General features: G+C 34.9%; 1 protein-coding gene across 2 annotated transcripts in view; it reads left to right on the forward strand.

Moving 5' to 3' along the window:
• Positions 1–14,790, forward strand: part of VPS13A (vacuolar protein sorting 13 homolog A) — a 133,158-nt gene that overhangs the window by 116,495 nt on the left and 1,873 nt on the right. For both annotated transcript variants that reach the window (XM_068423411.1, XM_068423413.1), the window contains 3 exons: positions 10,368–10,453; positions 11,099–11,222; positions 12,774–12,848. In XM_068423411.1, the coding sequence (XP_068279512.1) occupies positions 10,368–10,453; positions 11,099–11,222; positions 12,774–12,848 (285 nt within the window). The remainder of the gene's footprint in view (positions 1–10,367; positions 10,454–11,098; positions 11,223–12,773; positions 12,849–14,790) is intronic.

Genomic DNA, 14,790 nt, shown 5'->3' on the forward strand with positions numbered 1-14,790 from the left:
TATGTGTAATTAAAAAGGTTGTGTCTTTAATTTTTGATAAACAGTAATGATAACACAAACTTTTTTCAGTAATTTTATAATACGCATTTTAAACAGTGATTTTTAAATCTCTGTTTTAGGTAAAACAGCATTTTAAACACACTTAAAATAGCTGGATTTGTGTAATATGCAGCCATTGATAGAATGTAAACACTTTTGCAGTGGAATACTGTTTACATGTAGAACATGCTGAGCAGCAGTTCTTTTTGAATAATTCAGCTGCCATTTAAGCAAATTTGACTCGGATATCAAAGTGGAAATAATTTCAACTGTTAGGCAGCTAACAAAGTTTCCATTTTTTTTTTTGTTAGAAATAAAACTGCATTTTATTCAGAATGATTCAAACATAAGATCTTCAGAAAGATTCAAACATAAGAAATAAAATAGTAATTAGTGATTGCATGAATATAAACAGAATTTTTAAAAAACACATTGAAGGATCCGCAGTGTGCCAGGGAAATGTTGAAGTCATACAGAAATAAACTTTTTGGAGAAGTAGATAAGAGTGAAGTAGCCTTTGGAGATGATTTTTAGACTATTTTGAGAATTGCCACAGCTGCTTGTTTCATGTTTTGCCACAGCTGTTTGTTTCATGTTGAGTTCTAATCTGGTTTTCTGTTTCTCCTGCATTTCATTAGTCTTTTGTTTTTCTGGTAGAAGAGGATTGTCCCATTTGGGGTTTATCGGCTATGTTTGCCATACCATTCACTGGTGATCTAGTTCAGCAGACTGTGAAAGTTCTTTGATAATAAGTAGTATGCCTCTGCGTTTCTTCTAATGAGGTAGCTTTAACCCGTGCTCTCCCACTTAACGCTAGTGTTATAAAGCAATATTACCTTAACGACAGCATAGTTAGAAGCTACTGCCGATGAACAACATAAACTTATTGCTAATCTTTCTCCTCTTTTTGGTGAGAAAATGAATTCCAAAACATCCTCTTTTCTGTTTTAAAGTGTACCACTGAAACAAATGCTAGCAAGCCAACAGAGTCAGCTGTAGTGTGCAGAGTTCTCTAATGACTTTGCATTGCTTTTGCTTCTTAAATTTGTAAGTTTGTATTTTTTTTCCTGAGTAACCTTTAAAAAATGCTGCAATGTAATTCTATTTTTTCTCTGTTGTGTGGTTGAGTACAGTAGCACCACCTTCCATTATCCAACCTATAAAACCATAAAGGCATTGCCTTGTGTAATGCCTGTCATATTTTCTGATGGCAGCCACCATTTGAAAGTAGCTAAGTTCAAAAATTGTATATTTCATATTAGTTTTCAATACTGATGATTCTAAGGCAGAACTACTCTTGAAGGAATGTTTTGAAAGCTCCAGACAGGGTTGTAATTCTCCCTGTAGACAAGTCAAATCAGAAAATAATGAGTTATGTAATTTTTTTTCAGATGTTTCATGTCTTAATCTTATTTTACCCTCAAGTATACTAATGTTTCTGGTTCTAGAGATATTTCTTTGTTTTGCATGAGACTCAGTGTATTACATGTCCCCTATCTGAAGCAGTTTGAAGAGCATAGTATTTTCTTATGGGGAAAAAAACGTATTTTGTATTATTTCTGTGCACACAGGTCTGGTGACTGGCCCCACTGCAGTCACTGTGTCGTAGAATTTTCAATGGAATAAAACTTCTTTTAGTGATTTAGAGATTGTATATGCTGATGAAAGGAAATAGGATATGGGTGATTTCATGTGCTCATACTGTGTCCTAAACTAGGATGTCACTTCAGAATTTCTTTCTTTTCTGGGGTTTTATTTTGCTTTAATTAACAAATTTGCCAGACAAACTAATAGTTCTAAACTAATACTGCTTTCTTCTTCCCTTACCATGCTTTCAGAAAAGACAGGCCTACAGGGAATGGACTAAGACTCACAATAGTAGTGATGATGATGACAGTTAGGAGAATACGGACCGTAACAGATATACATGGCCTTTGTCACATTCTTTTGACCTTTAAGTATTAAATGTTGCTGCTGTAATTCCTGTTGAGAAATTGGAGTTGTCTGATATTAAATTCTTATTTTTAAAACTGTGCAAAAAAAATGTAGGGAAATAAACTATATGACGATAAGCGCTAGACAAAGGAGTAAAGAATATAATAGACTTATAGATAATAAAACTGGACATTAGGTGAAAAAAGTATTGAATAATTTGAAGAAATAGTAATATTGTGACTTAGAGTGTATTTCCAGATATGTTTTTATCAAGTGTATTTAATGTTTTTGCATTTATATGTGTTTGATAGGTTTTATTTATAGTTTGCTAGATGGAATGCTTTTAAATGTGTTTAGTAAAACTTTACTGAGTTGTACAGTCATTACTGGTGTTAAAATGCTGTTTGACTGTTTTATTTAACATTTCAAAAGTATTTTGCAGCTTTTTTTAACAATTAACACATCTAAAGTATATGTAAAATGGATTCATCTGTTCTGTTCCAACGTTGTTTCTCATGTTTCCTGGAACTAGATTATGTAAAAACACTAAATGGCCTATAAAAGTATTTAAAAGATAAAATACATATATTTTGAAAGGGACATTTAACATAAAACTTTAATTTTTCATTTATCGTTTGTTTACTGTAATTTTTAAATACTTATTTTGGGTATCCTTTGGAATCCTTAGATATGTGAAGTAATGAATGGTTTACTTAGTTATTTTTGATCGTGACCATAAATTATTTGGTTCTTAAATCAATATTTTTGTTCTCATATCAACAAAAAAGAGTAAAAAATCCACCCCAGAACTAAACCCTATGCAAAATCACGGGCAGATGCAGAAAATACCAGTATTTTTACAAGGCTCTGTGTAGTAAAACATATGTATCATGCAAAAGTATTTAGTTTTTTATTTACTTAAGCATGGGGAAAAAAAAATAACAACACTGAACCACTATAATTCTGTATTGTAAATTCTATAATATAGCTTTCAAGCTACTTGTTTCTTTAAAAATTTATTCTGTATTCACTGGAATGCTTGCACTGTTTTCTCATTCTTTTTTTGTGGTTTGTTGCTAAATTTAGATTTTTGTGTTGCATTTTAAAGATGTCTTGCAATTGATATTTATGTATCAATAAGTATGTAGTAAGAATTAACTCTTCTGCCAACATGTGAAGAACTGCAATTGCTCTAAAGCAATAAGAGCTTCTGAAATGTTTTCATATTCACCAAAGGTGATGTCATGTCCTTCATTGTCTACTGTCTTCCAGTTACCAAAATTCTGAGGGAAGAACCATTAAAATGCATGACTGCCTATTCTGGCTCTATGCCTTCAAAAGCTGCTGTACAGTCTGATCTCTCGGGCAGTGAGCCAAGGAATATATGCCTGTAATCTCTCGGATAAGAGAAGGAACAAACTCAACCTGATAACTTTTTAGCTGAAACTACTGATGCTTAGATTGCTACAGATCACGTACTGCTACTTATTTTGTAATACTGTCATCTCAAAAGGATGTCTAGCAGAAGTAGATGAAAGACTGTACTGCAGTGTGGTACTGCCTGAAACATTGTGGGAAGGATTTTGAATATTTCAGGTACAAATGGATCTCAGGTGTTTCTTTGAAGAATGTAGGAAATTATTTTGATCTTCAGTCTTGAAAAAAGACATGTCTTGCCTAAAAGTTGAGGAAATTGTTAGGTAGGACTTTGTGGAAAGGTTACGGCTGCATTTTATTAACTTTACTGGGTTTTGGGAACTTTGAATATGTTACCTGACATTTTCCTTTTTGGCTTTTTAGTGCAATTTCTTTTTTATCCTATAAAATTTTGCTTTTATTCTGTAATGACCTGTCTTACAAGACAATGCATGTTAATTTTATAACAAAACATAATTTTCCTCATTCTAAGACAGCTTTAGAAGAAATGTAATCATTTTTTGACTAAAAAGCATCCCTGCAAAAATAAGAATTTGATTTTTAGAAATAATACATTTTCTATCAAATTTTTAACTCATAATTTGACAAATTATTACAGAATGTGGAAGTAAAATTTAGCATGAATGGTAGTACTTCTGGGTCAGGTATCACCAATTCAAGTTCCACTGCAATATAACTAAAAAAAAAAATTAAAAAAAAACAAAGGAGAAAACACAACAACAATAAAAAAACCCCAACAACCACCCCGTCCCAAAAAACAGAAAAAAATTTGCTAGTATAGGTGGCAAGGTATATAATTATATACCTTAAGAGTATTTTCTCTCTTACATGGAGTATAGTCCTCTTCTTGAAGTTTTTATGTTAGTAAAAAAAGGTAGTAATTTTGTACAAGTATTTTTTTTGTTTCTGTCTTGAGTCTAGCTCCCTCTGAATACACATTGGGAAAAGAAATAATTTGGATTGAGGATAACAAAAAATTGTATCACCTGGGATATTAGGATTTAATTTCTTTCTAAGTCATGGCACCAAAACCTGTGAAAAGTATAATAGCTAACTAGCTGAAACTGATGCTCTTTAAGGCATCAAAAATGCCAAAAAAAACCAATTTAGAGATTATTTTCATTAAGGATTTAAAATAATGTATCAAAAAATACAGCCCGTCTTTTCAAATGCTTTTTTTTCCCCTTCAGTTTAATGTATTTTAATAGTTTTAACTTTTGGCTGCACAATTTTTTTCCCCACTTTTTCACTGGTTAAGTGAGTTTGAAGTCCAGTACTGTTGCTGCAGTACTAAGTGCCATCCTTTCAGCTCAGGTTGCCAAGTTTTCTGCGGTCAGCTACAGAAAAGTTGCTGATTCAGCTTTTCCCGAGTGTTTAGTATTACTCTTTCAGTGACTTGTATAATGGTAACTTGAATTTATATGCTTCCTCCTTGCTGAGGTGAAGAATTGGCTGTGCTCTTTATCTTTGATATTATCCAGTACCTCCCTTTTCATCAGGTTCTTTGGTCTTTTTATTTTCTCAAGAGGCTCTGTAGACTTAAGTCAGTGCAGAGGGATACAACAGACAGTTTCTGGGATCATTTAATAGACTGTTTATACCTTTGTCGTTGTTAGTCAGTTACAGAAGCTATAGACCTGTCAGAATCACTAGTCTTTTCCATGCCAGGGAGTAAACCTAAAAAATAGGTTCGTAAGCATGAGACTAGCCTAAGTCATTAACACTTGCACCATGAAATCAGTGGAGTTCTCTGTGTCACAGCTCAGTGCCTACCCAAAACCAAAATAAATTCAAACCCTTTTTTTTTATTTTTAATTTGCCTTTATAGTGTATGAGTTTGTGAGGGCTCTTTTATAGTGTTGTGTAAGGTTGCTGCCAAACTATGCTGCAGTGGATTTAAGCTTGTAGAGAAGACAATCCTTCAAAGCCATGCTTCGATACTATGTCCTACTGTATTGGAGGTGTCCAGCTTTAAGTTCAGTGATCCTTTTTTTTTTGGTCATGAGGTAAGCTTCAGATCAGGTGGCAGAATGTTGGAATGGGTTGAACAAACCCTTGTTTCTTAGTATTCAAACTTCAATCTGCCAGGAAGATCACCTGAGGAGCTGGGAAAGTGTGTTATACTCCTCCTTTCTCTCCTTCCCTCACCCTCCTTGGGCTTGGGTTCAAATCAAAACATCCATATTGTGAAGTACTCTAAAACTGAGATTTCACTTAATAAAATTATAGGGAGAAATTCTTTCCAAAGTTCAAAGTAACTTCATTTCTATTTAACATTGTCCTGACTCTTACCAGGCATCCATTCATGCATGCTGTCTAGTTTGCTTCTCCCTTAATTGAGTCACAGCTCTCATTATCCATCCTCGTTTGGAAAACCTGTTGTGTCTAGGTTAAAGGAAAGAACAGGATCCTTACCAGTTAAATGTGCAACATTTGGATGTTATTACATAGCCATTGCCCATCCCCAAATAGAACACTTGTATATATTTATGGGAAGCTGGCTGAGACTAGCTAACACCAATTGTTTCATTTTAGCTTGTTTGTGATTGAAGCATAAATGCTTATTTGTGGTGGAAAAGCAAGTAAAATCTAGAAGTGTCCTAGGCAAAGCATACACCAGCTTGTTTGCTGACAGACAATACAGAAGAGAAAACTGGAATATTTTTCCATTTCCCTGATGATACAGTAATCACTTCAGATGCTACAACTCAAAGAACTTTGGTTGTATTGGCAGGAAACACGAAGAATGTCTAGATGTGGACATCATAATGAAAGTGTAGATCAGTATGGTTTCTCCATTCAGCTCATCAAATTAATTCTCTTGGTATTCAGATCAAAAACTGACCAAGATAATTCTGTCAGTCATCATAGACAAATTATTTATTTCTTTTGTGAAGTAGAAACGTTGTGTTCTGAAAAGAAGCTGCTGTCCTGCATACTGTGGCCTTAGATTGAAATGTTAACCTTGACCACAAATTTCTGTTGATGTGAACAAAACCATGTTGTTTTCAGAGCTGCTGTTCAGCATGGCTGAATGGAATCTTGAATTCAGGCACTAACACATCATGGACAAAAGCTTTGCTTTTTCTAGAATGACATTGCACATTAGGTTAACTGCAATGAGGGAGTAGGCAATAAAGGATTAATATTAGTTCTTATTAATAAAGGATGAGGAGAGAATTTTGCATGGCAGAAAAATGAGTGTGTTACATGTTATTTTTTTTCTTTAACAATTTTTCCCCTTTTTCACACACATTCAAGCTAGATCTAACAAATGACCTGGGTACTGCTTAGGATTTTGAAATGTTTCTGGGGGAAGATTGTATATGTAATTATACCAGGTTAGCCTGCTGAAAGTAGCAGTTCTACAGCTTTTGAAGAAGTCACCTTATAATTTGAGCTGAAAGATAACATTCTGTATTGGAGTTTCTAGCAACAACAGTGAATTGCCTTCAGAACTCACACATTTGGACAGTAGTCAGTTCATGAGGAAATACACAGGCAATCTAAAATCCAGTTGAAAACATCAAGTTAACCTGAACATCAAGAGAGAAGAGTAGCAGATGTACAACCACTTTTTAAGTAGTAACAGTCTCTACAGTATTTTTTTTTACATGTCATTTCAGTTGAGGTGAGTTCAAGAAGGATACCAAACATTCTGACTTTTGTATCACACATACTACTAGTATTTTTTAGAACTATAACCAGAAAGATCATAGATTTAAAATTTTGTCTCCGCTACTTACACACTGCTCTGTTTTGTTTCTAACTTTGTCAAAGGCTTCTGTGCTTGCTCTTCAATAAATTAGGAGCATGTGGTGTGATTAGGAATCTTTCCAAATGCAGAGATGCCACTTTTAAGACACTGGGCATATGTGCATATCCACCTCTGTACAAATGATCACGTCTACTGTTAGATTATTGCAGTGACATCTAAGCATTTGTACTACAGGTAAGAATAATTTGCAAAGGAGGAGATTTGTGCTTGGATTACTTCATTACTGCTGCTGGACTGTCTTTTTTCAATAGATTAATTCGATTTCCACGTCTAGTCAATGAACCATAAGATATGCTAAAGTAACCAGGTTATTAAAGCTTTTTTAATTTGAAATACATAAGTTGTTTTAAAAATTAGGGTTTGTTTTCTTACAGTGGTGAAACTAATATTGAACAAACAGTGATTGATCAATGTTAACTTTCATAGTTTTGCATCACCAAACAGTGGTCCAAGTTGCTGTCTTTCTCCAAACAATTAATAGCTAAATACTGTAAAATTTAAAAAACATATTTATGCATCTATGTTGAGGGATCAATTATATCTCCTTTTATGTTTGAGTTGTGTAAGGCACTTTGGTAGCAGAGCACAGTAGTGATCTTGCTATAAGAATTATCAGCAGTAAGTTGGTGTCTCCCTCTATGATGTATTTCCTAACAAATAGGTGCAAGTTAAGGCTAAAAGGGATACAGATTGTAAATGAAGAGTAGAAAAATCTAAAGGCAGAAAACTTAGAAGTAGTTACTCTTCAGCATAGGCATAGATACAAGTGTTGCCTTTGCAAATGGACTGTGCAGCATTTTCCTGTGCTTTATTTCCCTATTAACATCTATAGTCTACAAAACTATAGAATGCACATAAGTTGAGTTTATGATCTTTGACTCATAGCTAACGATGAGGAGTAGTTAGCTCAGTTCATACGACATGCTAACAATATTTTTGTGCTGAGCAAATCACTTGTTTGTGAATCTTACTAGAATTAAATACTTTTTGTGGAACTTGGACATTTAAATAGCTCTTGTTTAGGATTGCAACCTGTGTGATGGTTAAGTAATGTACTTCCATAATAATTTTCATAATTCTCAATTCATTATCAGTAAACTGAGTAAGTTACAATGAGGTGACATGACTTGTTGAAAATGAACTAGCAAGCTAATGAAAAGACAGAAGGAGGTAACCCCACTCTCTTAAGTCCCACTTAAGGACAATTAACATTTGGATTGAGAGCCTTACCTCAATGCTATGCAAAGCATTAAGAAAGTTATCTTCTTTGATGCACGAGAAAGACTAGAGATCCTCTCCATCCAAATAAGGCTAAATTGTTAAATGCTTCTCCCTTATAATTGCTTCCAATAGAAGAGAGATACTGGTCATACTTTGCAATATTTATGTCTTTGGTCAGTAAGAGAAATTGCTGGCATTGTCACAGAGTCTTGCAGATTAAATGTGTATTTGCTACCTCTACTGAACCACCCTTGCTCTTTCCAGATACGTTATTTCTGTAAGTTCCTGTCAGCCTTCTCCTCCCTTTCCCTGTCTTTCTTGCTAGGTCACTAACACTGAAAATCCATCAGGACATAGAACTAGACCAGTAGCTTGGTATCTGGGTCAGGTATGCTATCTATGCTGTCTGTCCATACAGCCTTCTCTGTCTTCTAACCATCCAAGGAGTCATGCGCTGGAACATTGTAGAAGCTACCTTGAGAGGGGATTTTTTGGTTATTTAATTATGAAGTAGGAGCCTGGACCAAAATTTGAAAAGCAGGGAAAGAATCAAATCGGCGGCGTGGCAGCCCCTAGACAAAGCTCGAATAAGGAGTTTCCAAAAACAATTTTTAAAGAAATATGTTTTCCAAGCCCTTAATTCCTAATTTCTTATGGCATTCTTCTTGCTGTATTAATCCTGCCCCTGACACTAGTTCTTGCAGAAATAAATTCAAGCAGTGACTTTATGTCAGTGGGCAACATGATCAATAGCCGTGATTTTGCAGCCCAGCAGAGTTGGGGAGAAAGAAATAATCTGTCCTTTCTGACAGCTTTCTGGAAAGCTCTCTTTTGGGAACCTGTTACTCAAATGTTCTTGCATTTTAGTCACTAAAGAATCAGCATCTTTGAGGGAAGGCAAAATTAAAAAAAAAAAATCTGTTTGGGCAAGTGGAGTTATCCATGCGGCCAAATTTGAAGTTGTTGGGTATGCCTAATTAAATGTCTTCATCATTTTACAGTGGTGATGAATACTCATTAAATGGTTTTGCTATTTTAACTGCATTGAGAACTAACCTACATGTTTTTAAATATTGGCATACATATCTGAAGCAATATGTTTGTAGTTGAGCGTTCATTGAATCATACTGGTTTATACTTATCTATTTTTGCTTCCAATTTGCAACAGATGGGAAGTATGCAAGCAGTCATGTTGCTATTCCCAGCTAAGATGCAGCAATCTTAATTTGATCACTAATTTAATCACTCACTGCTCAGAAAGTCAGAAATCCAGTGGTTGCCAAGTCATGTTAAAGTTACAGAGCCTCTATTTTTTAAAAAAAATGATTCATCTGCTGTCATCAATATTTAAAATGTATTGCCCATTAAAGAATATTCTGCTACAATATTCATGGCAATTGTAGGAAAAGATTAAGTAAGTTCAGGGGGAAACAAACTAATATGGAGAAAGGCTAAGCATTACCTCAAGTACATTATTAAGTCCCACTGTCTACATGATAATGGGTTCTTGTATACAGTTAAGTATAGATTTCTTTCCAGAGTTAATTACTCCAATGTTTTGGAGGTGACTTGACATAAAGAAATAAGGATTCATTTCCTAATTTTATTGTCTCAGAACTGTATTAGTCAGCAGAAATTTGGCATGTACTAAAAATATGTAGAAAACTGAGTCCTGAAATGTTTTGAGAAATTATATTGTTCCTTGCCAGTTTTGGTTAGGATTGATTTTTATTTGCATAGCTGAATTAACAGCAATCAAATAATTCTACATAATTATGAACATTAGCTGTCACAGATCTGTTAGTCATGTTCTGACTTTATGAACATAGCCTTTTATTTATAAGTATGTGCTTTGTTATAATTTATACTTTTGGGGGATAAATACATTTTAAGCACAGAATTAGTACATGAATTTATACTAGCATATTCAAAGCTATAAAACTTTTATCTCTTTTAGAAAATTGAAAACGGAAGATTTGCAAAACTCAGATATATTGCACATGCTATGGTCAACAGTACAGATCTGTTAATGGTAACAAAGAGGTAAACAGTTTTGACTCTGAGTAATAAGTACTTAAAACTCATCAAAATGTGCATGCCTTGATAATTGTTGATTAGTAACTGTGCTTTGACATGTCTGTCATTACGTTCGTAGATAAAATAATGGGGAAGGCATGCTTAGTGTGCTGTTAATAATCTTGTTCAATAGCAGCATTGTTCAGCACAAGAGTATGTTACTTTGTCATAGTAATTTCTCTATTTAAAGAGAGAAAAGGAATTTTGGTTTTATGATTTCTTTAGCTGAGAAAGATTTGTTATAAATCTGGTTAGGCTGAAGTCAATGGAACTGTGGGATTCACTTATAAATTAGCATATTGAAGGAAAAAAAGGATAATACAGGAATAGAGTCAATAATGTCTAACAGTGGAGTATCAGGTATCCTCAAATAAAATCTGTACAACTTTTTGTAGAAATACAGCTAGAAGTAATGTTACAGTTCTGCTGTGAAACAGTATTTTAAGTTAGAGTGAGGTTCAAAATTCACTCTTTTGGAAAGTATGCTATATGGTTGTTATATATCATTAGATGAGAACTGTTTTTGACTTCACTAGAGCTAGGGTAACTTGATAACTTTTAAGTATTTTTACATTAGTTTTTAAATCATTAATTTTATTTTCTGGTGCCTAGTGGTGTGTTATTTGTGACAAAAGGGACATTTGGACAGCTGACATGTGAATGGCAATACACTTATGATGAATTTACCAAAGAACCATTCATTGTTGATGGCAGAAGATTACGCATTGAAGCCAAGGTACGTTAACCTAATCATGTTTTTTCTTTTTGTGTTACTGATTATAAAATTGAACTTTGAATTCCTGATCTCTCTTCTTTGAATTCTTGATGTCTCTTCTAGTTGAGATGCACTTAGAGAAGGGAGTTTAAATTTGGCATGGGCAAACTCCTCAGATGATAACTAGCTTCTGACTGTTCTAAGCAGAATGGTGACTTGGTGTTTGCAGATGAAATTATTCCTTCAGCCCTGGGAATTTTTTGTTGGTATGCACCAGTTCGTGGGGTATTCATAGTTTGGAAAATGGTGACACAACAAAACTCTCTCAAAAGATTGCAGAATATTTTTATTACATGCTCTGGTGCTGTGGAAATATGCCAATATGTGGCCTTCTACCGTGTTCAATCCCAAAGATTGAAATATATCAGAGCAATACATTTGCATGTGCTATGCTTCAAGGATTTCTTTTTCCATTTGCTAGTAATCAAATTCTTCACATGTATAATAAGGTATTAATATCTTCATAAAAAGCGTAGTGACATATGCTTATCCCTTTCAATGCAAGTTGAAGAATGTTGCTCTTCGTTGCAATTTTTCCTTTAAAAAAATCCCAGAACTTTCTTTCTCTGGTAAACTGGCAAAGGGCATAAGCAGAAAGATAACCGCTGGTGTCTGAGGGTACTTAGAGAGGCAAAGCTCCTTAAAAAAAAAAAAAAATTCTTAAGTTCTTGTTGAGATGGTAACTGAATTTAATTTCAATCAATGAATTTATCTGCCAGCATTTTGTTTTCTTTCTGTTTTTAATAAGCTTCATGTGTGTAATTACACATCTTGGTTGTCAGGGGAGTCTTGACAGTGTACAAAGTCATTCAGTTTTTCACTCAGATTATTTGTTTCTATTGCAGAGAGCATGAAAGGCAGAGCCATATTGGTTTGGAATCCTCCAAACTGGATTTCTGACTGCAAGTGAACTTTTACAGGATGAAATAATTCTTAGAGTTTTTGCCATTTCAGACAATGCTGAATAACATATCCATCTTTACCCCTACACAGCAGTCATTTCAGAGTCCATTCACATGTCTGCAGTGTGCTCTTTATTGAAATCTATGGTTGAAACCTATTTTGCAAAGCACTGCTTAGGTTCTATTTCTGAAGCCTAAGTTGCTATTTTTACTACCTGAGATCACTGATTGCAAGTCAGTATTGGTGGAATGTCCACCCAGGTAATGACTTAAAGGAGAATGAAAAATTACAACCTTAGGGGGTACTGGATTTTGTTACCCTACATACTCCATTATCTGCCTTCCATTTCTACACACTTTTATAGTCCAGTCGCCAGCGTCTCCATGGTAAAAAGGGAAGTTTGTTATTGCTGGAGTGCTCCACTTCACTGTGCTTTTCATGCAGAAAATGAAGTTTCTCAGGGTGTGTGCATGCGATGTGAACATACTCAGATTAGTGTAATGGGTACACGTGGCTGTCTAAACCATATACCTGCCTTAATGGTAAATAAATTCTTAGTCATAAAGTTAGAAGAAACTAACTTCAATTTTTAATTACTATTCTTTTTAGGAACGAGTTAAGTCTGTGTTCCATGCCAAAGAATTTGGAAAAATTATTAATTTTAGAACTCCAGAGGATGCTAAGGTAAAGTCAAAATACTATTACAATTATACTGTGCTAAATTCGGCTTTAAAAGTGTAACAGAATATTCTTAACCTGAAACTACTATGTATATTTAAAATGTAGTATTTCCACGCAGCCATTACACAGATGGAAATGGTAATGATCTATTCAGTACTGAATTTCAAAAATACTCAATTCCAACACCAGACTTCTCCTTACATAAATCTGTGGAATTACAACTGTCTGTCAAATTGCTGATTTAACAGTACTGCTAACAAAAACTGAACAATCAAGAATGTGAATTAAAATAGTATATTTTAATAGCACAAACAATATTTGGACATTATTCCTAGTTTTATTCGGGGGAGGGAGGATGAGGTGTCATTCCTCTGTTCCTCAAAATACAGTTTTGGTTGAAGAATGAAGAAAATCCCTAATAGAAACACATATAGTTTATTTGATATATGGTATTACTATGATTATACTCTCTTCATTTTGACATCACTAGTTTTGACCACGACAGAGAGTAGGAGCGGTTCAGGTCTGCTACCAGAACTATGAGGTAGCTGGGTTGCGGAAGTTCTGCCTTTTTATTAGCATAGCTAATTATTTTCATGAACAACAGATTAGTCTTGTATATATTCACACCAGTGGAATATGGTACCTTGGGATCAGTCTTTGAAACAGTCTGCAAAAGTTGAATTCTCTCATTAGTTTGAGTTGCTTTTGCATCTTCTACTCAGTGTAAGTTGCCTTTGTCTTCATGAGGATAGCTTCTGACTGCAGTTGAGTGATACCGTTTGACTCTTACCTGAAAAAGCATTACAAATACTGTCCAGATATTGAGGGTCCCATGCTGATTTTGACTTGTCTGTACTCTTTGGAGGTATTGAGATCCTCTTTTTTTTTGTTTTTGGCTGTGGTGGGGCAGGATTGAGGTCCAGTAGTCTGTGTAGGAAGGGAATCCCATCTATGCCCCTGCTAAATCAGGAACAATTTCAAAAATCAAATTAGTGCATTATATTATGTATTCCATAAGTCTTAAGCAGGGCAAAGAAAGCTGAAAACGTGTGCACTTTTCACAAAAGTGTTGGTTTGTGTATTTTCCTAGAAAGGCCCGTGAACCTCACAAAACCATCAGGAGTGTGAATATAAGGTGAAAGGTCACTGTCAGACAGGCTTGGTAAGGAATGTCGTTTTATCTTAGAGAGGGAATATTTAACAGATTCATTCAAAAATTGCCATCAGGGCCTTAGGGGCTATCCTACAGTAAGCTTTAAGAGTCGCTTCCGGGCTGTTTAGCCTACAGCTCACTTCTGCAAATGTGACACTTGTGTATATAGAGAGACAACACTGAGGGAAGTGGTGTAGGAACAACGAAAAGGAAACTTGCACCCTTTTGAGTAAAAACGGTATGAGGTGATTTCAGTGATACTGCTTTGTGAACATTGTGTCACTCTAGTGGACACTACAAGGTTGTTCCATCTGTGAGAAGTGCCATAATCTGATGTGAACAGTAATTTCTTGAGCAGCCAATTGTTCTCCCAAACCTTCAGGATTCCTGCTACACAGAACCTCTGGTTTCCTTCAGGGGGTGAGCTTGCGATGGGCGGAGGGGATCCTAAAGATCTGTAACATAGAAGAACCTGATCTGGTAGCAGAATCTGATTTGTAATAATCCACTCATCTTCCTTGAAAGCATTATGCAGCTTTCTGATGGCAATCCCTTTGTCTAACTTCATCTCCTACCCTAGATTTCCATGTCACTGCCTGCCCTGCCCCCAGACTCTTGGGAAACTAATTTCTCTTCCATGTTCAGTAAACATGTGCATATGAAATTCCTGAAAAGGAACCAAATACAGTTAAGGAAAGCTTCTTTCTAAATAATTGCTGCAACTTCTTCTTGTCCTCATGTCTTTTGTTATCCTTGCTTCTCTATTGTCATCTATGATTCATCTAGAGT

The sequence above is a fragment of the Nyctibius grandis genome, chromosome Z (genome assembly GCF_013368605.1).
Source record: "Nyctibius grandis isolate bNycGra1 chromosome Z, bNycGra1.pri, whole genome shotgun sequence".
Classification (NCBI taxonomy): Eukaryota; Metazoa; Chordata; class Aves; order Nyctibiiformes; family Nyctibiidae; genus Nyctibius; species Nyctibius grandis.